This window comes from Palaemon carinicauda, chromosome 13, assembly GCF_036898095.1.
Source record: "Palaemon carinicauda isolate YSFRI2023 chromosome 13, ASM3689809v2, whole genome shotgun sequence".
Taxonomy (NCBI): Eukaryota; Metazoa; Arthropoda; class Malacostraca; order Decapoda; family Palaemonidae; genus Palaemon; species Palaemon carinicauda.
In genome coordinates this window covers 33370821-33395545 of record NC_090737.1, presented here as the reverse complement: position 1 = coordinate 33395545, position 24725 = coordinate 33370821, and the positions used below count along the sequence as shown (strand labels likewise).

Below are 24725 nucleotides of genomic sequence, written 5' to 3'. Positions count from 1 at the left end.
AAAATAAACAAATAACATCTTTTTCCTTGGTTATTTATTTCTACCATATTTGAAGATTACGGCTTATGCTATACAAGTCTTTTATAAAATTTTAAAGGTGTTGATATTTACTATTTATTTTAGTGTTCTTGATGTCTTCAAAACTAACGGAGGTCAACTTATGTAGGTTGAGATTTCTCACTTGATCTCAATATTTATAAGTTTTGATATGAACTATTCAGGAAGAGGAGGACTTCCAATTTTGATATACAGTACAGTATAGCACAGTACAATTATCATCCAATATGACCTTTGGAAGTAACATTTCTATATAAAGAGGTGATTCTATACTTTGCTGACAGAATCTTGTCATAAACTGACCCATAAAAGCAATTACCTTTCAGCTAATAATATAATTTACTGATACATCTACAAAAGCACACTGTGCATTCTATGGGGCAGTTTTATATTTACTTCATAAGTATTCACCTTTCAATTGTATAGTACCAAGTATTTCAATCTACAAGACTTACATCTGTTTTCAGATGATTAAGATATCACAGATTTTAGAAATTTGTAATTTTCCTAACCATACAAATCTGAGTCCAATTAAATAGGAGCAAGTCCACACCGCTGACCTGGCTGTGGGTAAAAATGCATCTTGTGATGGAGAGTAGCGGGAATGTGAGGGGTAAGTGGGGATTAGACCATTCCTCTGCATGGCCCAATTTGCCAATCAGAAGGGCCAGGACTAGGGTTCGCGGGGAGGATGAGGTCGGCAGTAAACCTTAAAAGAACTCGTGGTAGCATAGTTAGGAAAATTACAAATTAATAAAATTTTCAATTTGTTCCGATACGAATACAAACCCTCGTCCTTTTAAATAAGAGACCCGCAATTAGGAGAGTTGGAAACCTTATTACACACATGCCTCGAAAAGGAACTCTAGGGAACTACCTACTCTCCTGGCATCTGTTCTGAGACCATAGGACGGTGCCATCCTTCTAGCTTAAGTACATGTAACAGGTTTTTCCAGTATATGCTCCTCACTTTAGAGGACTTGACAGATTAACAGAATGACTCTCCATTTCTCCATGCAATGCACCTGGTGGACTTCATCACTGGGTGGAAGACCAGAGTATTTGTAAAATGAGGGGAAAAAAGGAGGAGTAACCACGCATTAGTCATTCACACAACTCGCTTTGAGTTCGGGTTCAGAAGCGATCTTGTTGGGAGGCAACGACCAGCTCTAAGGAGAAAGTGCCAAGCAATCTGTCTATAGTGGTTGCGAAAGCAGATAGTCTCTTCCACACCTGCCCCACTGAGGCATTCTTCTTGAAGGCTAAGGTCATCTGCACCCCACTTATCCCATGATTTCTAGTACTGGGAGGAGTTTTGCCAACCCTACACTCATAGGCTCTTCGAATTGTTTCCTGTAACCAAAACAAAATTTTGCTCCGACTGATCACTTTCCTTGCCCCTGTGGCTACGAACAGTTTATGCATGGCTGGTCTGCAGAATGCCGTTTGTTTTAGGTACCTTCTGATGGCCCTGATGGGACAAAGCAGGAGGTCCTCTGGCAAATTGGGCATAGAACAATGGGAGGAAATTGAGATCAGCTTGTTATGCACTTCAGGGTTCTGTGTTATGGTTATGAACTCTTTTTGAATGCTAATTCTTTAGGGAATAATCAAAGAAACCTTATAGAACATTAAAATCTTTCCAATGATCTTGCTACTTTATTTAACATCGCAGTTTCTGTAAAGTATTTGTCCATTCATTAATGAGATTGTATACCTTTTAAAAGAAAATAAGTTTCAGGTAATTACTACATAATAAAAACACCCAAGTATGAAATGTCTTTATTTCATTTATATATATATAATATAAAGAAAATACCATGACTATATTCCCAATAAAATTAGAGCTTAAATGAAATACAACTGTTACTTCAACCAAGCATTGAGATTCAATAAAAAGCTAAAGAGCTCACGGCATATTGGTTTATACCTCCATTAAATTAATGCATATTTACTTATCACCCAATAAAATGACGATCACAAGAACATAATAGTCTATTCAATAATGAAACATGTTATTACAATGTCCCAAGTGAAGGGAATTCACCTTGAAATTTGCCAGAAAATATCATGGATAGCAAATTTAGAAGCATGATCACACAATAGATTATTTACTTTACGAGAAATGTCAAAGTTGGTTATTCATGATAAATATAAACATTAGGGAAGACTATAATGGAACTTCAACTTATCTAAAAACTAACCATGTATAAATCAGTCATGTGAACAGTAATCCCTTGTTATCTGCATATTTATTTTCAGTAGCACATTTAATTTGGCAACTAGCTTTGACAACATAAAATTTCTGCTTATACCAGAAGAAATTTCTCAAAATTCAATGTAGCAGCCACAAAACACATTTACATGTAAAACGGATAAATCACAACATCAGTCACTGATTTTCTGATATTCTTTTTTCCCAGTATTAATTGCAAATGCAAAACTAGTGGATATTTCATTGCTACATAACATTTTCTCAACACTGTAACTTCATAACTTCATGCTTCCATCAATAACAAGGGAGCACTATAGCTTGCAGAATATTGAATCATTAATGTAGCACTTACAAAGGCCTAGTGAACTTTATGCAAGTAGCAATCTTTTTTTAAGTATTGAAGGCTCAATTCTTCAAATTTCACATAAGATTCTACAAGCTAGCATACAGGTATGCTGAACAATATTCTACATGCTTGTACTAAATTTCAGACAGTGACCAGTGAGCTTGACAGCAAGTTCTGTTGCATTTATCATGAGGTTCTACATAGGTCCTTTAAACAAAACTGCATTAATCATCACTACCTTCCAATATCTGGAATTCTTGACTCTCCATTGACGATGCAAAACGTCCTCTTTTACTGTACACCTTCTTTTAACTGTTAAAACCTATTGACCAAACTTTGCCAGTAAAAATTCTTTAATCTGACAAGGTGATATTTGAATGGAGACAATTTTCCAATGGTGTACGTTGCACATTATGTTCTTCCAAAAAAATTGAACTCCAAGTTCCCTAAGCAAAGAAGGAGTACAGTACTTGAATCATTAAAATAACCGAAATCAATCTGCATTCCCCTCTTAACTCCAGAACAGGATTTTCGATCACATATATTTTCAAAATGAATACTCAAGTTACTATCACAATATTACAATGAATGTAGACAACTAACAATTAATATCTTTATCTGCAATATACTCATCGTAGTAATCAGTGAGGGGCAAAAATATGGTTAGCTTTTAAAACTGCTCTATATAGAGCTCGTAAAATCAGACTTCACCCTAAAATAATTAAAATTATTGAAATTAAAAATATATAACAAATACCTTGAATTTTCTATCAAAAAATAAAAATTATTTAAAAAAATAACTTACTTCCCTACATACACCACAAAACAATAAGCAACATAAAGAGCCTAGCTATTAAATGAAAGTACTGTAATATATACAGTACAGCTGTGCCTAAATACTGAAGACCCCTTTTCACTAGTGCATTAAGACTGTTGGAAAAATCCATTAAGGATATTGGTAGATACGCGTAGGTGTGACCTATTATATGAATCTAGATTAGGCATTTGGAAAGCATCACTAAAATCCCATTTAGGCAATCATCACCCAAAAGACAAGACAAAAATAATTGGCAGGAAAATACAATCTCATATTACAGTGCATTTCAAATATAGCAATGACTGTGTAGTTGAAAAAAAAATAAACTAATAAAATATTAAGCCTGGCACAGGAAGCCTGACAGAAAAATCACAACTAACACCACATACTGAAAGCCAGTCCCAACAATTATTATAAAGTATTGAAAAAATAAATCTACTTACAAAGCAGAAATTATTCACATATTCTAGGAATTAACAATGTATACCTAAGTAACCATTTTCCTGTACTAATGATAAACAGATTAACAAACCGACATGGTAAAAGAATAAGCTTATACATACTGTCATTCAAAATTTGACACCATCTGACAGCCATTCCGAAAGGAATTAAAATGGAATGAATAAATAAAATTGGAACTTCAATCATGGACCAGACAAATACCATATTCTAAAATTACTGCTCTACTTAAAACCTCAAACAACACAACACAAAGTTCCAATGCCTTGCTAAAGAGAAGTCACAACACTAAATTGAAACTTGACAGCCTTATGATAATGCGCGCCTCAAACGCACAGCATAATAGTAAACATATTAAACTCTTGAAAATCAGTTTTTAGCTGACTAACCCTTACAAGTAATCAGTTCTTAGCTGACTGATCCTTATAAGTGATCAGGTTTTAGCCGACTGACCCCTAACAGGAGATCAGTTTTTAGCTGACTGATCCTTAGAAGTGAACAGATTTTAGCTGACTGATCCTTAGAAGTGATCAGTTTTTAGCCAACTGATCCTTAAAAGAGATCATTTTTTTGCTGAATGATCCTTATGCAGGATTAGTTTTTAGCCAACTGATCATTACAAAGAATCAGTTTTTAGCCGACTGATCCTTACAAGGGATCAATTTTTAGCCAACTGATCCTTACAAGCGACTGATGACAACCTCTGACATTCACTTAAACCTAGCAAAGTTCGAGATAGCATACAAAAAATATGCAAACAATCCACAACTACGCATCTTCACAAACTCTTAACCATATGACGAGAGCAGTCAAACTACAACCTTATACTGTGTTACACAACATCAAAAGCACTTACAAAGCAAGGCATGTTATGACCATCACAGATCTCGCAGTTTACCAAAAAAAGTTATAGGCTCATCAGATGGCTAAGCTAATGCACCAAGCAACTATGATCATAGGCCTAGAAAGCAACAAAAGCATATGTTTCCCTTATTCACTAATGAAGCCAAAGCTAAAACCAGTTACTAGCAATTATCTATGATTTAATTTAGTCCTCGTAATTTCTTTCAATGACTCACAAATTTCAACATATCTTTAGCAATGACACTAAACTCTCAGCACAATTTCTCACCATTTACAGTAATTACATTTACTTTAATGCATTTTGCTGATTTTAGTAAATTACTGTACATTAGGGTATTCAGCTAGTAGCTATTTTCATTGAAATCTTACGCAAAAAGGCTACGTAAATTTTGAAATACTGTACTTTAAAGTAAATGTTTTACTTCCCTTTTCCTCAAAACTTTTGAGCTAAAATCTCAAAAGCTTTTCATATATTAAAAGAGAGCAGAAGATGACCTGACAATATTCTATGCAGTACTATCATTTCCTGCATAATCAAAGGTCCCTGAGTTTAACAGAAGAGTTGCCATACATCAGCTTAGGCCTCTGATGTACCACCTAAACTATGGTATAAGAGACCTATGAATTTGACTAGCATGGTAAAAAATTATTCGTGGCACTTGGCAATACTACATATTTTTCCTACACCAAATCTTACAACGACTTGTAAATCAATTCAATCCACAAGCTTACACCTTGATACTTTATTACCCGGTTCAGTAATTACAGTACTGTAAAAGTCAACAATTATACGTAGAAACGTCACACAAGTTTATCGAGCTACACAGAAACCCTGTTAATGTCTCATGACTTCTAAAATCCTTCATGAAAGAACTTGTCCACATCCAGGAAATCAAAAGTATAAACTGCTGATTGAATTCCAATAATCCTAATAGAGAGCTACTCTACAATTGCCTTTGTCTTAAAAGTAGCTAATGATAGAGTGAGGAAACAAAAGTGAATAATACTCTATGTGACTAGAATAAAAGTAAACAATATGGTGGAGTCAAAATCCATAAAGATTACAATAAAAGCTTACAACTAACAAATAAAAAGAAATACCATACCTCTCTAATAACTAGTCTTATTTTTTTAATGTCAATTTTATAGATTTAATATTTCTACAAAGAAATGTAAAATAAATAAACCCTCCGAGGAATCCAAACACATGAAAAACCCATAAATACTAAGAAAGACCTATTATATATGTACCTCAAAAAAATAGAGTACCACATACCTTATTATACTGCACAGTAGGTACAACTTAATCTTTTCGCTCATCACACTCATGCTGACAGTAATCTATGTTCTTTTTAGGTTTTCAGTTGGATTCTTCTTAATAACAGAAATGATTAAGACTCAAAAATAATTAATGGTAAGAGAGAGGAAACCAATGACTCATTGTTACTCAAGCAATGACAACTTTGTATGTTTCCAAAGTTAAAACCAATCATTTGTTGTGCAATAGACAAAAGTGATTTTTTACTGGACTTTATGCATCTGTTTATGTGTTTGTAATATAGTGCATTCACATGATGCAATATATTTGCATTTACATAAATGATGTTAAATCTGACAATGAAGTTCTGTCAACTGCAGGAGATTTTATATAAACCAGATGTGACAAGTTTCTGAGGAGCACACTACATAGCATATCTGTGCAAGCTGCAATTGAAGAAATTGCATGGATGTTGACTAAGTGCACATAGCAGTGTTTGTCTACTGGAAAATTATTTATTTCTGTCAGAGTTATTGAATTAGTACATAGCTGATATCAAAAATACAAAAAGATATACGCTGTATAATCAAAGCATTTAAGACATTTTCAAATGTTGTAATAGAATAGCAATATATCTTGCAAAGGTCTGAATGTAATTAATAAAAAGAAATTGCATATTTCCCAATAATACTTTGTGCTGATAGTGAGAACAGTAAACCTGTAACTATTGGGGATGGGAGGCTACAAAGGCCACTATTATTTCCCAGAAACTTATATTCCTGCAAACCTACTTCACTTTTAAAGGTTATCATTATCTTTGGTCTTGCTTCCTCTTGCAGTTATAGATGTCCAAGAAATAATATGAATACCCTGTACTACATACTGTAGTATTGAGAGGAAATTTTTTTAATCTGAATTTAATATTATTGCCATAAACTGAACGTCTGTACGTCTGTACACAGCATTGAATATAATTTTGCAATACAAAATACCCAATTATGCACTCACTTATCAATCCTCTGGCACACATTACAACCTTGTACTAAGGAATTTCCCTTTAGAAAAGAAAATGTCCTGAAATTCAGACTATAACAAATGAACACATACATGTAAACTAACAAATAGAACAGCATAAAAATATCAGCATCCAACAGCAGTATCATACCAGAGCTGTCCGGCTACATGAAGCTGTAGGGGACATGAGGAGCGACTCATGTATAGCTGCCTCAAAATGGTGGTTGGGGTCTCCATGGCTAGTCTGGTAACCTGGATTTTCAATAATGTTTGGCACAAGTTCAATTCCCTCAGAACCATCTGCATCTGTAAGAAAAAAAAAAATCAACATCTTTCTGACTAATTTTTCATGCCAATATAGAAAACAAGGACCAAATAAAATTCTATAATATAACAAAAGTAAAATTTCTATTCACAAAATTTATAACTCAAGCAAATCCATTGTCATAATGGGTTCCCACATGAAAGGGTAATTTAAAATTGTATAAAGCTAGACATACTCTCTAATTTAAAGGTTATTTATGAATGGCAGAGGCAAGGGACAGTGACAATAGCCCAGAGATTGGACATATATACAAATGATCACTGGCCAAGGCCCTTCTCCACCCAAACCCTATATAATAGTTTGGGAGTCATTAACTCTTCAAGTCTTCAGTTTGAGTCTTACTGGTATTTTCTTGTCTAAAACAATTCCAGTTACTTCTCTCCATTATCTCCATGATTCTTTCACTCTCTGTCTTACTGCTTTCTCAATACCTCCCTCCTCTGTTACTGATCACAAGTAGTTAAACTCACTGTTCTGATTCAGCACTGTACCATCTTCCACTTGAATGAATACTTCTTCATGTTCTTTACTACTAATCATTAGCTGTGTCTTTCCAATATTCACCTTCAATCCTTTCCTTTCAAGGGCTCCTTTCCATGCTAAAAACCTTTCTTGCAGTTCTTCTGTGTCTGCAATTTTCACCGAATCATCAGTAAACACCAGTTCCCACAATTCTTCGTTGTTCCTTAATTCTGACGACAAAGTGTCTATAACAACGAGGAACAGGAACGGACTCAGGGCAGACACATGACACTCATTTACTGCTTTATGAGGCAGGTCCACTGATTATTTGTGGTATAGTCCCACCCTTCTCACATCCTTTTTTTTCATTCTTAACTAGTCAGGAAAAGAAATAACATTGTATTTAACTAAAAAAAAACATTTCAAAATAATTGTTCCCTAAAGGCTACTAACCTGATTTGCCAAACCTGTGCTGCTGACAATGGTCCACAAGGAGATAAAGACCAGACACAGCTGTCACACCCATTACAATGACAACAGCCACAATCCACACCTGAGGACTAAAGCCCTCCATGTTTTCCTCCAACATCCTTGCTAACTCTGAAAAATAGAACAACTGTCAGGAACAAGCTAAAAATAACCAAAGCTTTACTACTTATAAAACCAAATATCATTATTGTTTACTTTCCTTAATTACAAAAATCTATAATTTTTTTACTCTTCTTAATTACAAAGGCAATTTACGAATAAGTGGCAGAATATTTCCTCAAAACTCAATATCAAAGAACAATTGGAACCTGAATCTTTTGCACAACAGCCACAACTTTCAATTAATCAATATTAAGAATTTTATCTTTATCACAGCTTCTGTCACTGGTTACTTATTCTTTAAATAATAATTAGGCATTAAATTTTATACTATACTACAAACAGTAACATAGTGACAAGGATTTCATGTCCATAAAGACTAAAAACAATAAAGAATTTTTTCATTGTTCACTATACACAAAGATAAATGTATCAAGTAAAATAAAAGAATACATATTCAGACAACTACTTACATTTTACAGAAAGATAGACATTAGTGGTATGTACTTACCAATTTCTGCTACATCATGAAGAGTAGTCCCATTAACGGAGACAATATCACTAGTGCCATAACTATTTTTGGTCCAAAGTTGAAACTCATAAGTACTATTTGGCTGAAGGTGATAAATATCAACTTGATTCTGTAAAGATAAATATATATTCGCTAGAAAGTACTCACTTCGAAAATCTGGTATAAGAATGAGATAATTTCAGATTCATCCCCCTCACCTATAAAAACAAATCTAATCTCAATTAATGCTTTAAACCTGAATCTTTAAAATAGAATAAATAAATACATTATGTGTAATGTCTTTAAAAAAAATCACAATGCTTAAAAACTCTCTGCCTAGCCCCCAAAATTGGGGGAAGTGCCTTGGTAAATAGACTTTCAACATCAACTCAGATTATGTAATGTAGAGAAAAAAAGGGAAATTATTATTGGGTAAATTAAAATCCAATGCAGTATACATATCTATGCTCTGTGTTTACTCAACAGCAACAATTTTTCAGAAAATATTTTATTAATATAAAATACTGTATAGATCCACTTTTTTTTATAACTATTACAAAGCTAAAAACCCACTGCTCTGTTCCTAACTTTTATTTGTGTTCCATCTACCGGAATCCAGACATAGATGATTCTATCTTCGATTGTCTTCCTACCATTATGGCTAAGATACAAGAAGATGATAGAAAGGCTTCTTTTGTCTTTGTTGGTGATTTTAATGCTCACCATATGGAGTGGTTAATTTCTATCTCTCCTACCGATCGCTACGGCTTAAGAGCTTTAGACTTTGCCTCTGAATCAGGCAGTCCGCAAATCATAAATGAAGCTACTCACAGGTCTGGTAATTGCTTGAACCTCGTATACACTGAACTTGTAAGGTTCTCCAGTCGGGACATCTGATCATGCCTTGATTTCATTAGTAGTGAAGACTGAGCAGTCTGTCCCTGATATATCATACTCTTGTAAAATTTATATGAAATCCCAAGCAGACTGGAATGGGATCTTGCATGATCTTTTGTGCTTGAATTGGTCAAAATTATATAGTAGTGTAGATCCTGTTGTCCCTTTGAATGAGAATCTAGTCAACATAATTGATAGGCGTATCCCTTCTCGTGTGCTGAGGTAACGAGTGAAGGACAAACCGTGGTTCAATGATGATTGTAGACGTGCTTATTTGGAGAAGCAGGAGGCCTATCATCTTTGGAAGGGTAACAGATCATATTTGACCTGGAACAACTATACTCGGCTTCGAACTTTTGCTTTGAGAATTTATACATACACATACATATACCAAGGCACTTCCCCCAATTTTGGGGGGTAGTCGACATCAACAAATGAAACAAAAACAAAAAGGGGACCTCTACTCTCTACGTTCCTCCCAGCCTGACAAGGGACTCAAACGAGTTCAGCTGGTGCTGCTAGGGTGCCACAGCCCACCCTCCCCCGTTATCCACCACAGAGAGTTTATGCCTCAACTGAAAAGGAGTACAATTTAACCATAAAAGAAACCCTTTCTGGTACAAATCAGGAACATAAATGGTGGTCTACCCTTAAATCTGCACTCTTTGGTGTAGATGCAACAGTTCCTCCTTTACTTAAACCAGATGGCTCAGTCACTCACTGTCAAAAGGAAAAGGCAACCCTTTTGGCTGATGTTTTTGACAGTAAACAGAGTAATGAAAAACTTGAACGTCCTCATTCCTGTTCTCCTGAGGCTAAACTAACTAGTTCAGCTTTTCGATCTCGTGAGATTAAAGCTCTGTTGATGGACCTTGATGCTTATGGAGGTGTAGACCCAAATGGTATTTTTCCTTTGTTTTTTATAAAGACAGCAGATTTCTTAGCTCCAAAGTTATCTATTATTTTGCGCAAGTTAGCAAGAAGAGGAGCTTTTAGCACTTGTTGGAGAATTGGTAATGTTAGTTACTCCTCTATGTAAATGTGTTTGTGGTAGATCAAGTCCAACTGATTACCGCCTAATTTCCATAACTCCCATATTATCTAAAGTTTTTGAACGTGTTTTGGCAAAACGTCTTAATAGGTTTGCTGAAGGCAATCATCTATTCCCTAGTTTGCAATTTGGTTTTCGTAAAGGCCTTAGAGCGTGTGATGCCCTTCTTACAATCTCCAATGCTGTACAGAAATCCCTTGATTGTGTTCAGGAAGTTTGTATGATTGGCCTTGATTTTAGTGCTGCCTTTGACCGTGTTAATCATGAGGCCCTTGTTTTCAAACTCAAACAGTTGGGAGTGGGTGGGTCGTTTCTTAGCATTATTATTGATTTTTTAAGTGATAGATCTCAAAGAGTTGTTGTTGATGGGCACCATAGTGAGTATAGGAATGTGATATCCGGTGTTCCACAGGGTAGTGTTCTTGACCCATTACTTTTCATATATAAACACGACATGTGGTTTGGCCTCGAAAATAAGCTTGTTGCATATGCAGATGATGCTACTCTCTTTGCATCAATTCCATCTCCTGAATGTAGATCTGGGGTTGCTGAATCCCTTAATAGAGATCTAGCTAAAATTAGTGCATGGTGCAAATTATGGGGTATGAAGTTGAATCCTAACAAAACTCAAAGTATGAATGTAAGTAGGTCAAGGACGTGGCTCCTCAACATCCTAATCTCAGCATTGATAATGTTTCTTTAACTTTGTATGACTCTTAAAATTTTAGGTCTGATTCTCGACAGCAAATTTACTTTTGAGAAACATATTAGGTCTGTGTCTTCTTCAATTGCTCAAAATAATGGTTTATTGAGAAAGTCTTTTAAGATTTTCGGTGCTCAATCTATTCTGAAGAAGCGTTTTAATTCTTTCATTCTACCTTGTTTTGAGTTTTGTTCTCCTGTCTGGTGTTCAGCTGCTGATTCTCATCTTAATTTGTAGGACAGAAACTTACGATCTATTAAATTTCTTATTCCTGATCTAGATATTAATCTTTGGCACTGTCGTTCAATTAGTTCATTATGCATGTTGCATAAGATTTTTCATAACTCTGACCATCATTTATATTCAGATCTCCCTGGACAATTCTATCCTGTTCGTAACACTAGGCAGGCAGTTAATTCTAATAGCCAGGCCTTCTCCATCATGAGGCTCAATACTACACAGTATTCTAGAAGTTTTATTCCAGCTGTTACCAAGTTGTGGAATGATCTTCCTAATCGGGTAGTTGAATCAGTAGAACTTCAAAAGTTCAAAGTTGGAGCAAATGTTTTTATGTTGACCAGGCTGGCATGAGTCTTTTTATAGTTTATATTTGACATATCTGTTTTTGACGTTGTTAATAGTTTATATAGGACATATCTCTTTTGACACTTACCGTTTTTAGAATGATATATTGTTAATTTATTCTCATCATTTATTTAATTTCTTATTTCCTTTCCTCACTGGGCTATTTTTCCCTATTGTAGCCCTTGGGCTTGTAGCATCTTGCTTTCCCAACTAGGGTTGTAGTTTGGCTAGTAATAATAATAATAATAACGCTTTCTATGATCCTAAATTATAGAGAGGATGGTCCCAAACAAGAGGTCAGACTAGTTCATGCGAGAGTATAAATATAATCTTCTCCTGCCATGCCTTTCATGGACCAAAAGGAAGACCTTTATCTCCTCGTAGCTTTAATATTATATGAGTGTCTTGTAGGCCTTAGTGCTTTAGCTTTTTTTACTCAAAACACCTGAGTTTAAAGAACATAAAAATTGAGCAAGCAGAATTAGTACTCCTTGTTTTCAATGACAAAAAACCATGGAAATATTTATTGTATTGACCTGTTATATACAGTCAACCCTCCGTTTTCGTGGATTCTTTCTTTGTGATTTTGATTGTTCGCTATAAAGAGAACCGTATAACCTATCGAATATATATATAAAAAAAATATTCATAGTTTTGCAATAAGCGCTCTCATGACCCAAACATTTCAAACTGATCACGCTCCTTAGCACCCAGCATGCTTTGCGATGTTTCCCCTCTCCACACAGTACAATACTCCATCTTTCATTCACAAGACATCAGCCTTGCAGTGTTTCTCCTAGTGTGTGCATCTCCTGCTATGGTCTTTTTTGTGCAGTATCACACTGTGGGAGAAGTACAAGAGGAAGGCCAAGGTTTGGGTGGATGGATGGTGTGAAGAAAGCTCTGGGTGATAGGAGGATAGATGTGAGAGAGGCAAGAGAGCGTGCTAGAAATAGGAATGAATGGCGAGCGATTATGACGCAGTTCCAGTAGGCCCTGCTGCTTCCTCCGGGGCCTTAGATGACCGCGGAGGTAGCAGCAGTAGGGGACTAAGCAGTATGAAGCTTCATCTGTGGTGGAAATGTGGGAGGTTGGGCTGTGGCACCCTAGCAGTACCAGCTGAACTCGGTTGGGTCCCTGATTAGGCTGAAGGAACATAGAGAGTAGAGGTCCCCTTTTTGTTTTGTTTCATTGTTGGTGTCGGCTACCCCCCAAAATTGGGGGAAGTGCCTTGGTATATAGATAGATAGAGATCACACTGTGATGTAAAAGTGATGTACAAATCTGGACATATCCAGTGATACAGTGATTTCAGTATAAAAAGGGATAAGTACTGTACATTATGCTACCACATCTGCCAAACAGTCAACAGCTCAAAGAGTTGCATCATGCCTCAAACTTACGGTGTAAAACTTTGTACGTAAATGGTTAGTGGTGCTGTACTGATTTTTATTCTAATTTTATTGCATATCCATTGTGTAATACTGCAATGTTATGGTTATATTAGCTACTGTACAGTACAGTCTACAAAATACCGTACTTTACAGTAGTAATGTAGCATAGGTAATGAGTATGGTGAGTTTCAATGGCGTGAGTCAACCTGCCGAAAACACTATATGTAAGTATAAGTGTGGCAACTATATGTTATGTGTACCTTAGTCTTACCATGTACATAGTACACATGTTTACATGTACTGTAAACTTACTGAATGTGTACATTCATTAATATAATATTCATATTGTGACAGAAACCAAGTAAAAACAATATCGAGCAGTACTTAGGGTGTTAGTTGACTGCTTATAGGCATTGGGCAGTGAGTTGGTAAGTTAGGAGTTAACTCACCCTAGGACAGCAAGTATTCGCAGATTCTCGCCTGTCTCTGTTACCTAACCCAGCTAATAAGGAGGGCTGACTGTATTATAATTGATAGCTTGTAAATTCTGGGACATGTGAGCTTAGATTGAAAAATACATTAATCATAAATACAAAAAGCTACAACATGAAAGATGACAAATTCGTAGGTAATTTGTATTTTTCCTAACTATACAAACCTTAGCTATTTAATATGGGTAATTATTTTCGGCGTAGCTGAAATGACGAGCCATTAGAATTTTAACGAGGGTTTACTACCCCACCGCTAGTTAGCGGGGGATAGGGAGGGGTAGCTTGCTAAACCCCCCCCCCCCCCTCACACACACCTGTGCTGAGCTCACTTTGCTTAGAGGTAGGACTTCACGGGGCACAGGGCTGGCGGGCAAGTTTGATTAAATAGCTAAGGTTTGTATAGTTAGGAAAAATACAAATTACCTACAAATTTGTCATTTGTTCTGTAACTGAAATACAAACCACTCTATTTAATATGGGTGACTCAACCCTTAGGTAGGGTGGTAAGTCCCAGTCATTACTGGCTTTTGCCTTTTTGCCCGGGGACTCAGTATCTGAGTGTGTCGGCACTCAACGATAAAGAGTCCCTGCACCTCGCTAGCACCTTGCTCTGCAAGTGCTGCGGCCTACATAAGCTGTGGGTGAAGGAATGAAGTGTGACTCGTATTAGGAGGTTGAGCGATAGCCTTTCACTGCCGAGACTGAAAGGCGCATTTCTTCTCGCAAATACACGAAGAACTCCGCTATTGCTGGAATAGTGGCATCGAGTGGAGATACCACTTCCACGACACCAACCACAGAAAACTCTCCACTTTGCCTGGTAGACCCGTGTGGAAGACTTCCGCAGGTGTCCAGATATCCTTTCTGCAACCTGCTGCAAAAATCCTCTCTCTGTGAGGAGATGCTGGATAGTCTCCAGGCGTGAAGCCGAAGCGAAGCTACAGCCTTGTGAAAGATGTTGGCGTGTGGTTGTTTGAGTAGCTCGTGTCGTGGAGGGAGTTCTCTCGGGAGTTCCGTTAAGAGTTGCAGAAGGTCTGGAAACCATTCCGCGTGATGCCGTAGCGGAGCTATCAGGGTCATCGAGAGATTGACCGATATTCTGGTCTTGTTGAGTACCCTCCTCATCAGACAGAACGGGGGAAAGGCGTAAATGTCGATGTTGACCCACCGTTGTTGGAAGGCATCTTGCCAGAGTGCCTTGGGGTCCGGGAATGGGGAGCAGTACAGCAGGAGCTTGAAGTTCAACGCTGTAGCGAACAGATCCACAGCCGGGGAACCCCACAAAGTCAGGACTTTGTTGGCTACTAGACGATCCAAAGACCACTCGGTACTCATCTGAGACGCTCTGCTCAGACTGTCGGCGAGCACATTCCTCTTGCCTGGAATGAAGCGAGCCGATAGTGGAATCGAGTGGACTTCGGTCAATTTCAGTATCTCTACTGCAAGATGGGATAGCTGCTCCAAAAAGGTGCCTCCCTGCTTGATGATGTAAGCCACTACTGTGTTGTTGTCGCTCATCACCACCACAGTGACCCGCCAGGTATTGTTGGAACTGTTGAAGGGCCAGGAATACGGCCTTCATTTCTAGCAGGTTTATATGGAGGCACTTCCCTGATTCTGACTACAGGCCTGAGGTCCTGTAGTTCAGAACGTGGGCCCCCCACCCTTTCTTTGAGGCGTCCGAGAACAGCATCAAATCCGGGGGGAGGACGAGAAGATCCACTCCCTTTCGTAGGTTCTCGTCTGTCACCCACGACTGGAGGTCCGTCCGTTCCACAGGACCCATAGGGACCATGACGTCCGGGGAATCGTGGCCTTAATTCCACCGAGACTTGAGTCGCCATTGCAGAGATCTCATTCTGAGGCGACAATTGGGAACAAGACGGGCCAAGGATGAGAGGTGACCGAGGAGACGTAACCACGATTGGGCTGGGAGTTCGTCTCGTCTGAGGAAAGGACTTGCAACCCTCCTCAGCCTTGCTATCCTGTCGTCTGATGGGAAGGCTTTGTGGAGATTGGTGTCTAAGATCATGCCCAGATATACCAGTCTTTAAGTAGGAAGCAGAGAGGACTTCTCGAGATTTACCATGATACCCATATCTTGGCAAAGTCCGAGAAGTTTGTGTTGGTGTCGAAGAAGGGTCGACTCCGAGTCTGCCAGGATCAGCCAGTCGTCCAGATAACGGAGGAGACGGATGCCGATCCTGTGTTCCCACAATGATATCAGGGTGAACACTTTGGTGAAAACCTGGGGTGCTGTGGAGAGACCGAAACACAGCACCTTGAACTGGTAGATCTTGTTGTCTAGGCTGAATCTTAAGTACTTCCTTGAAGACGGATGGACTGGGATCTGGAAGTACGCGTCCTTCAGGTCCAGTGTACACATGAAGTCTTGAGGTCTCACTGCGAGTCTGACCGTGTCTGCCGTCTCCATACTGAACGGGGTCTGCTTGACAAACCTGTCCAGAGCTGAGAGGTCGATGACTGGTCTCCAGCCTCTAGACGCCTTCCTTACAAGAAAGAGTCGACTGAAGCAGCCTGGGACCCGTCGACGACCTCCATTGCAAGGGAGCTCAACGACACTGGATCCGCTGTCAGGGGAGGTAGAGATGTTGTGAACGGGACGCGATATCCTTGACTAATTACAGAAATCGTCCAGGAATCGGCCCCGAGTTGCTGCCACCTGATCACACAACTTTGTAGGCATTCCCCCACTGGTGGACATGCAGGGGGACTGCCAATCCTAGCGTATGTGGCCTCGGCCACTCTTCTAGGATTTTTCCCTCCCCTGGAGGACTTATTGCCTTTCTTGTCTTTGACAGGAAAGGGCTTCGACACCGTTGTCTTTGCTGCCACTGCCGGTTTCGTTGTCTTGGACGGGTGAGGTTGTTGAGGTGCTGGAGGTTTATAGGGCTTTGATGTAAGAACCCTATGTAGGAGAGAGTCCTGGTTGGACTTCCTCCACCTCTCAGCTGCCTGTTCCACATCTTTAGGCTCAAACAAATTCCTCCCCAAGATGGAGGAATATCTGAGCCTGCTGACCTCGGTGCTGGGGACCTTCGCGTGAAATCTCTCAGACACCGCATCTCGACGCTTCAAGATGGAATTAGCCCACAAGTTCGAGACTTGGTGGGCTAGAAACTCGATGGTACGAGTGCCTAAAAGAAGGAAGGTCTCCAAGGCCTTCCTGGTACTCCCCTTGGACAGGTCCTCGGATCGTAACAGGATGCCGAGAAACCCTAGCCAGATATCCAGCCACGAAGTTGCCTGCATGGCACACTTCGCCACCTTCTCCTGACTGAGGATCTCCGAGGCCGAGAAAGACACTTGCCGGTTGGAGAGTCTCTTTAGAGGGACTCCCCTGGTAAGCTCTTCCACAGAATGGTGTAACGGAAGAGCTAAACAAGACTCCTCCATGATCTCAAAGTACCTCCACTGATGGACACGAGGAGGCGGGAGGAGTTTGTTACCAGCGCTGGAACGGCTGGAAGAGGCAAGCTCGGAGAGCTGCCCTTCAACCTTATCTCTGGCACTCTTAACCCCTTGGGACCAAGGCAAAGCCGCGCTTGCCTTAGGGGGTTTTTGAGTGCCGAAGACTCGGTCCAGGACCGTGTCCTTGCCCTCTCGAGGAGGAATCTCAGGATCCGAGAACCAGTTGAGATTCCTCATCAGAGTCAGAACCTGCCAGAACACATGTTCTGACTCCTGTAGGGCTGGCAGCAAAGTCTCCTGTCCCCAAAGGCTCTTCTTGGGGGGACTCGTGGACGTTCTCCGCGGGTTCGGCTGGCTCTGGTCTCATCCTTGAGGACGATTTAGGTATAGTCTTAGAGTCCTTCGACTCCCTCCTGGGAGGGATACAGGACTCCAACAGCGATGGCGGGAGGCTCTTATCCACCCCTACCCGAGAAGACTTCTCTATGCGAGGTAGGGTTTCTCCCATTGGTGCAATGGGAGAACGCCTCACCTCATGAGAATCCAGAGGATGGGAAATCTTCGTCCGAAGGGGAAGGAGAGAAAGTCAGGGGGGGGAGGAACCTTCCTCAAAGACTTCCGAGGAGCCAGCTTAACCCTTGGAGAAGTCACCACGTCGTCTACTCCTCTCTTCCTCTTCAGGGGGGTCAGAACTGCCACTCATTTGAGGCCCAACTCAGAGAAAGCAGGCTTAAAGGCCTGCACGACAGCTCTGACAAGGGACCCAAACCATGGCTGCTTACTGACAGCGGTGCTGTCAGAGACTCCCTCTGGAGGGAAGGGGATCGTTCGATCCCTAGGAGTAGAAACCACAACAGGGTCTTTCTGAAAAGAAGAAGGGGAAGAATGCAAGTTCCTGGACCTATCCGGTGTTCTCCCGCCCTCCGGCGAGAGCGCTGGTCTGCGCTTGCGTGGTGTGCATGGGCGTGGGCACGTAGGGGTGATGGCGAGGGTGCGCGTGGGCGCGCAGGCGAGCGATGACGCGCTGCCGAGCGATGGAGCGTGTGGGCGCGCAGGTGATCAGTGGCGCGCAGGGGCGCATTCTGGAGAATGCCGAGGGCGTGCAGTAGGTTGAACAAGCGTTCGCGCGCGCGGAGGCAATTGCTCGCATGCGCGTGGACGCGCAGGATCTCTATGAGCCTGTGAGGGTGATAACGTTGGGCGCACGCGCAGGGGAAATATCCCTTAGAGGGAGCACATCTGCAATGGGCGAACGGGTAGGGCGAAGCAGGGGAAGAAGGTATTTTCCCTCCTGCGCCCAGATCCAAAGATCGTGGGCGCACAGGAGAACGTTGGCGCGTAGGAGATCGTGGGCGCGCAGTGGCGCGCTGGCGAGTAGGAGAGCGCCGACGCACAGGAAATCGATGGCGGGCAGGTGAGCCCTGGCGCGCAGGAGAGCGCTGGTGCGAAGTCTCTGGAACAGGTGCTCGCTGGTGCGTTGTCTCCGGATCAGCAACTGTAGAGCGCTTGCGCGCAATAGCGCACAGGGGATACCTGGCGCTTAAGGGACTTTGCCACAATGTGAGAAAGTCCCTTTTGCCCCGAAGGGACCGTGGCCTGCTTGATCACAGGATGCGTGGGCGCCCACAGCGCATCGGCAGCTAGGAAGGGTGACGGCAGGTCAGCAGGTCTGACAGGAGTAGGAGATCGCAAACGATCAGCGGACAGGTCCAGGGATGTAGCTGGAAAGGTCGGTGAACGACGACGAGGTTCCTCTGCGGCAGACTGCAGCGAAGACGAGCCGAAGAGGCACCTCCTAACACCCTTGTGAGGTGAAGGAAGGCCTCTACGGCGGAGGGGATGGCGGGCCTTACGCCTTATACGCCCTCTGGGGGCAGCACGTTGACCGTCGGCAGTCCTCCGAAGAGGAGTCTCTGTCAGTGAACTCCCCCGAGGGGAAGAATCACCTGCAGGAGAGACCGTTGGACTTAGTTCCTCCCTCGAAGGGTGTTCGGAGGGGGGAACTAAGCCTTCAGCTACATCAGCAACAGGAGCAGAGGTTTGAGATAACTCGTCATAAGCCTCTGCCACAACAACGTCGACGATAGACAGAGGATCAACCTCTGCTAATGTCGGCGACTGTTTGACAGCTGCCCCTAACCTGATTATGTCAAACAGGGCTTCCTTGGAGGGCGAGCCCTGAAGCCCCAAGGAAGCCAAAAGCTGTAACAAATCATCATTAGCAACATTAATATTAGATACATTTAAATCCTCCCCCAGGGGAGGAGGAGGAGCTACCTCGCTATGGGAGGCAACTCCCTCTCCCAAACCTCGAGATCGGTCAACAGAAATGCGGCATACGCTGCCACTCGCCGGCCTCTCAGAAGAAGCCGATCGAGTGGGAGCTTCGGAGGAGGTTAGGGCTACGGAAGAAGAGTCCTTGTGATTTTCTCTCTTCAAGGAAGCCCTTGAAGGAGAAATATCCCGTTTAGAATTCTTCTTCTGGCGCCGGGAAAACCTCTCCCACTGGGAGGTAGACCACTCCCGCACTCACTACATACGTTATCTCTATCACACTGTTGGCCCCTACAAAAAGGACATAAGGTGTGTAGATCTGTGTCGACCGCCGCATATAAGTCCCACAAGGGTGGTCAGGTAATCTGGGACACTTCTGCATCGCAGCGGCCAACTCCCAAATACTCTGTCAAAAAGAAACAGCAAACAAAGATTAATGGCTGTCAGTGTAGGCGAGGGTGATAGGGGACACGTCCGTCTAGCACCCGAGCCGAAAGCAAAGTGAGCTCAGCACAGGTGTGAGTGAGGGGGGCGGGTAGCTAACTAGCGGTGGGGTAGTAAACCCTTGTTAAAATTCTAATGGCTCGTCATTTCAGCTACGCCGAAAGTAATTACCCATATCAAATAGCGTGGTTTGTATTTCAGTTACGGAACAAACTAAAGTTGAAGAAAATGGGCTGATTGGCATACATTAGAATAAAAAAAAAATCCAGTTTTAGGTATACTGTTCTACTCTTCATTATGTATCACACTAAAATTTACACAACAGTACCATAATACTGCGCAGTACTGTAGCAGTAAACAGCTACAAATAGGTTAAAAACCTAGCCCTTTTTTAAATTAGAAAACTATTCTATCTTCAATAATTTAAATAAAGGGTTGCAAATGTATTTGCTCTATTTCAAATTAAGTATCAAACTAAAAGTTACACAATAGAACAATGATAATGGATTTTTGACGCACATAACAGCTAAAAACTTTTAAAAGACCCACCCTGGCTGGGTTTTTCTATTATATAAAAAAGAAAAAAAAAACCGCCAGAGCAGGCAAGCGGGTAGGTATCCGGGTATCTACCCATGCCAACCCTGATTGTGTTTAACAAGTGAGGACTATAGCAGATACTGTGTATGTGTAAATTATCATACAAGTTTTGTTGATAAATTCTCATAAATTACATTAAGGTGTTTTGATCTATGCTGGCATACTTGAGGGTAATTCTGACCCATAAGAAGTTGCTATCATGGTCATGGTTCCAGTCACTGCCACAACCACAGAAGAGACCATAGCCATGATTAATAACACAGCTGGCATGTACACAGACTTCTGATGACATGGACAATCATATCAAAGTGACTAAGACCCCTGCTATAGGTAGCGACATAACTAACAGCCACATTTGAAGAGGTAGTAATAGAAGTCAGCAATCAATCCTGCAAAATTCTCTCATTTGCACGGCTGAACTCATCATCTACTTGACGATCTGTGCCAGGCTATTAGGAGAAATAGAACCTCACTGTCTTGAAGCTGGAAATGGGATAGCCTTTGGTCAAAGCTGACCCGGAAGAAGGCTGTCATGGCAGAGACATGTTGACCATAATGTTATTCAAGAGTTCTCCATCAGCACAAAACTTCATTGCAGAATTAGGGTGCTCAGTAAAGGTATGAATAATGCAAGAGACCTTGAAAAAGTGGCCGCAAGCCAATATGTGATGACTGCTAGAAACTATTTACTTCTGGATAAGTTTGTCATTTCTGGGAATTAATAATCAATATGGACAATATGAGTGATGGAATTGAAGGAGATAAAACATTGGTGTCTATTACACTAGCTCTATTATTAAACTAAAATACAATATAGTACAAGTTTTGGTCGATTTGAACAGCCTCAAATTTCTATTACTGTACACTTTGAATCTCTATATGAGCTATGGTACTCTTAAAAGCTACATCTTTAGAAAACTGAGTTCTGTTCCTACCTGATTAGGAGCAATATGGTGAGGAAGATGCAACCATTGGCAGGAAGGAATTCGTCGATATCTAAGCTGCAATGTTGTCTTTGGTCCTTCTACATTGTCTTCCCAATCCTCATCCAGGTGCAAATGCCATTTCACAATTGCAATTACAGTCAATGCATGGACAGTAACATTTTGCGGAGGATCAGGAAGTCCTGTTTAATCAAGAAAATTTCACAATTCACTAAATTTAATGTAAAACAATTTGCTTCAATTCATTCTAAGATTTTAGCCTTATTAAACTAAATTTTCTTAATACTTTATTTTCTAAAATCTGATAGAACTCAATTGAAATGAAATACCCTTACTTGTAAGCAAATGGGTTAAGTTCTAAGAAGACATTCTGAAATTCTTACGTCCCACACTTTTTCAAAGACGGCTACAGTTCTGTATTCAAGCCAAGGGATGAATACAAAACACAGAAATTATAATAAAATAAATACTATAAATATATGTTATTCTCTTTTACAGCAAAGTATTGTATTTGAAAATTTTAAAGAAAGATCAAACAAATATTGACTTCACTTTACTATTCAGCATATAGACGCAGAGAATTAGATGGCAAAATAAGGTGAAAGAATATATGAAGAGAAGATGCTTAGTAGAAGAGGATGTCTTTAAGAGAAGGCATTGGAGAGGGCACATTGGGCATTTTATTCCTTGATATAGGAATAAAAGTGGGAAAAAAGATATATAAGCAATTATAAATACAGTAAATAAAAATGATATTTTAATTATAAAATAAATTTTTGAATATACTTACCCGGTGAATATATAATAGCTGACGCTCCAGCGGCTCGACAGAAAAACACAAAAACTCGCGAGCGATCGCTATGAAGGTTGCGGGTGTGCCCACCAGCGCCAACTATCGGCCAGATACCGCATATACATGTAAACAGCTCCAATTCTTCTCATCCCGCTGGGTCTCTATCGGGGAGGAAGGGGGGGCCTTTAATTTATATATTCACCGGGTAAGTATATTCAAAAATTTATTTTATAATTAAAATATCATTTTTAAATATTCCACTTAGGCGGTGAATATATAATAGCTGATTCACACCCATGGTGGTGGGTAGAGACCAGAATTAATTAAGTTTACAGCGTATATGCTTAGAGTTTTTGACAGTTATATCATAACAAAACCCAAATATATATAGGTACCTGGTAAGGAAGTTGACTTAGACGATTACTCTGCCTTGTTAGTCTGTCTTCCTCACGAAGCCCAGCGATCCTCTTAGGATGCTGAAAGACTCCCAGGAGCTGAAGTATCAAGGGCTGCAACCCATACAACAGGACCTCATCAAACCCCTAATCTGGGCACTCTCAAGAAATGACATTTGACCACCCGCCAAATCAACCAGGATGCGAAAGGCTTCTTAGCCTTCCGTACAACCCAAAAACAAGATTAAAATCATTTCAAGAGACAGATTAAAAGGATATTGGAATTAAGGTAATGTAGTGGTAGAACCCTCACCCACTACTGCACTCGCTGCAACGAATGGACCCAGTGTGTAGCAGTCCTCGTAAAGAGTCTGGACATCTTTTAAGTAAAATGACGCGAATACCGACTTGCTTCTCCAAAAGGTCGCGTCCATAATACTTTGCAGAGATCTATTTTGCTTAAAGGCCACGGAAGTTGCTATAGCTCTTACTTCGTGCGTCTTAACCTTAAGCAAGCATCGGTCTTTTTCATTCAAGTGAGAATGAGCCTCTCGTATTAAAAATCTGATAAAATATGACAAAGCATTCTTTGACATAGGCAATGATGGTTTCTTAACTGAGCACCATAATGCCTCAGATCCACCTCGTAAGTACTTAGTACGAGCTAAGTAGAACTTAAGAGCTCTAACTGGACACAGCACTCTTTCAAGTTCGTTGCCTACGATCTCTGACAGGCAAGGTATATCAAAGGACTTAGGCCAAGGACGAGAAGGCAGTTCATTTTTGGCCAGGAAACCAAGTTGAAGTGAACATGTGGCTTTTTCTGTAGAAAAGCCGATGTTCTTACTGAAGGCATGAATTTCACTGACCCTTTTAGCCGAAGCCAAGCACACTAGGAAAAGCGTCTTGAGGGTGAGATCCTTCAGGGAGGCTGAATGTAATGGCTCAAACCTGTCTGACATGAGGAACCTTAGGACCACGTCTAAGTTCCATCCAGGAGTTGCCAAACGACGTTCCTTAGAGGTCTCGAAAGACTTAAGGAGATCTTGGAGATCTTTATTGTTGGAAAGATCTAAGCCTCTATGACGAAAGACCGAAGCCAACATGCTCCTGTAGCCCTTAATCGTGGGAGCTGAGAGGGAGCGAACATTTCTCAGATGTAAAAGAAAATCTGCGATTTGGTCTACAGAGGTACTGGAAGAGGACACAGATGCTGACTTGCACCAGTCTCGAAAGACTTCCCACTTCGACTGGTATACTCTGATGGTAGAAGCTCTCCTAGCTCTCGCAATCGCACTGACTGCCTCCTTCGAAAAGCCTCGAGCTCTTGAGAGTCTCTCGATAGTCTGAAGGCAGTCAGACGAAGCGTGGGGAGGCTTTGATGAACATTCTTTACGTGGGGCTGACGTAAGAGATCTACCCTTAGAGGAAGACTTCTTGGAATGTCTACCAGCCATTGAAGTACCTCGGTGAACCACTCTCTCGCGGGCCAGAGGGGAGCAACCAACGTCAACCTTGTCCCTTCGTGAGAGGCGAACTTCTGCAGTACCTTGTTGACTATCTTGAATGGTGGAAATGCATATAAGTCCAGATGAGACCAATCCAGTAGAAACGCGTCTATGTGGATTGCTTCTGGATCTGGGACTGGTGAGCAATAGATTGGTAACCTTTTGGTCAACGAGGTGGCAAAGAGGTCTATGGTGGGTTGACCCCAAGTCGCCCAAAGACTCTTGCACACGTCCTTGTGGAGGGTCCATTCCGTGGGTATCACCTGACCCCTCCGACTGAGACAGTCTGCCAAGACGTTCA

The 24725-nt window shown here is 40.9% G+C and overlaps 1 protein-coding gene across 1 annotated transcript in view; it reads right to left on the bottom strand.

Moving 5' to 3' along the window:
- Positions 1-1827: 1827 nt before the first annotated feature.
- LOC137652268 (contactin-4) overlaps positions 1828-24725 on the bottom strand; it is a 39441-nt gene continuing 16543 nt past the window's right edge. Inside the window, exons 4-7 of the mRNA XM_068385545.1 lie at positions 21720-21910; positions 8917-9046; positions 8271-8417; positions 1828-7336 (exon numbers count right to left, since the gene is read on the bottom strand). Of these exons, the coding sequence (XP_068241646.1) occupies positions 7176-7336; positions 8271-8417; positions 8917-9046; positions 21720-21910 (629 nt within the window). The 3' untranslated portion in view covers positions 1828-7175. The remainder of the gene's footprint in view (positions 7337-8270; positions 8418-8916; positions 9047-21719; positions 21911-24725) is intronic.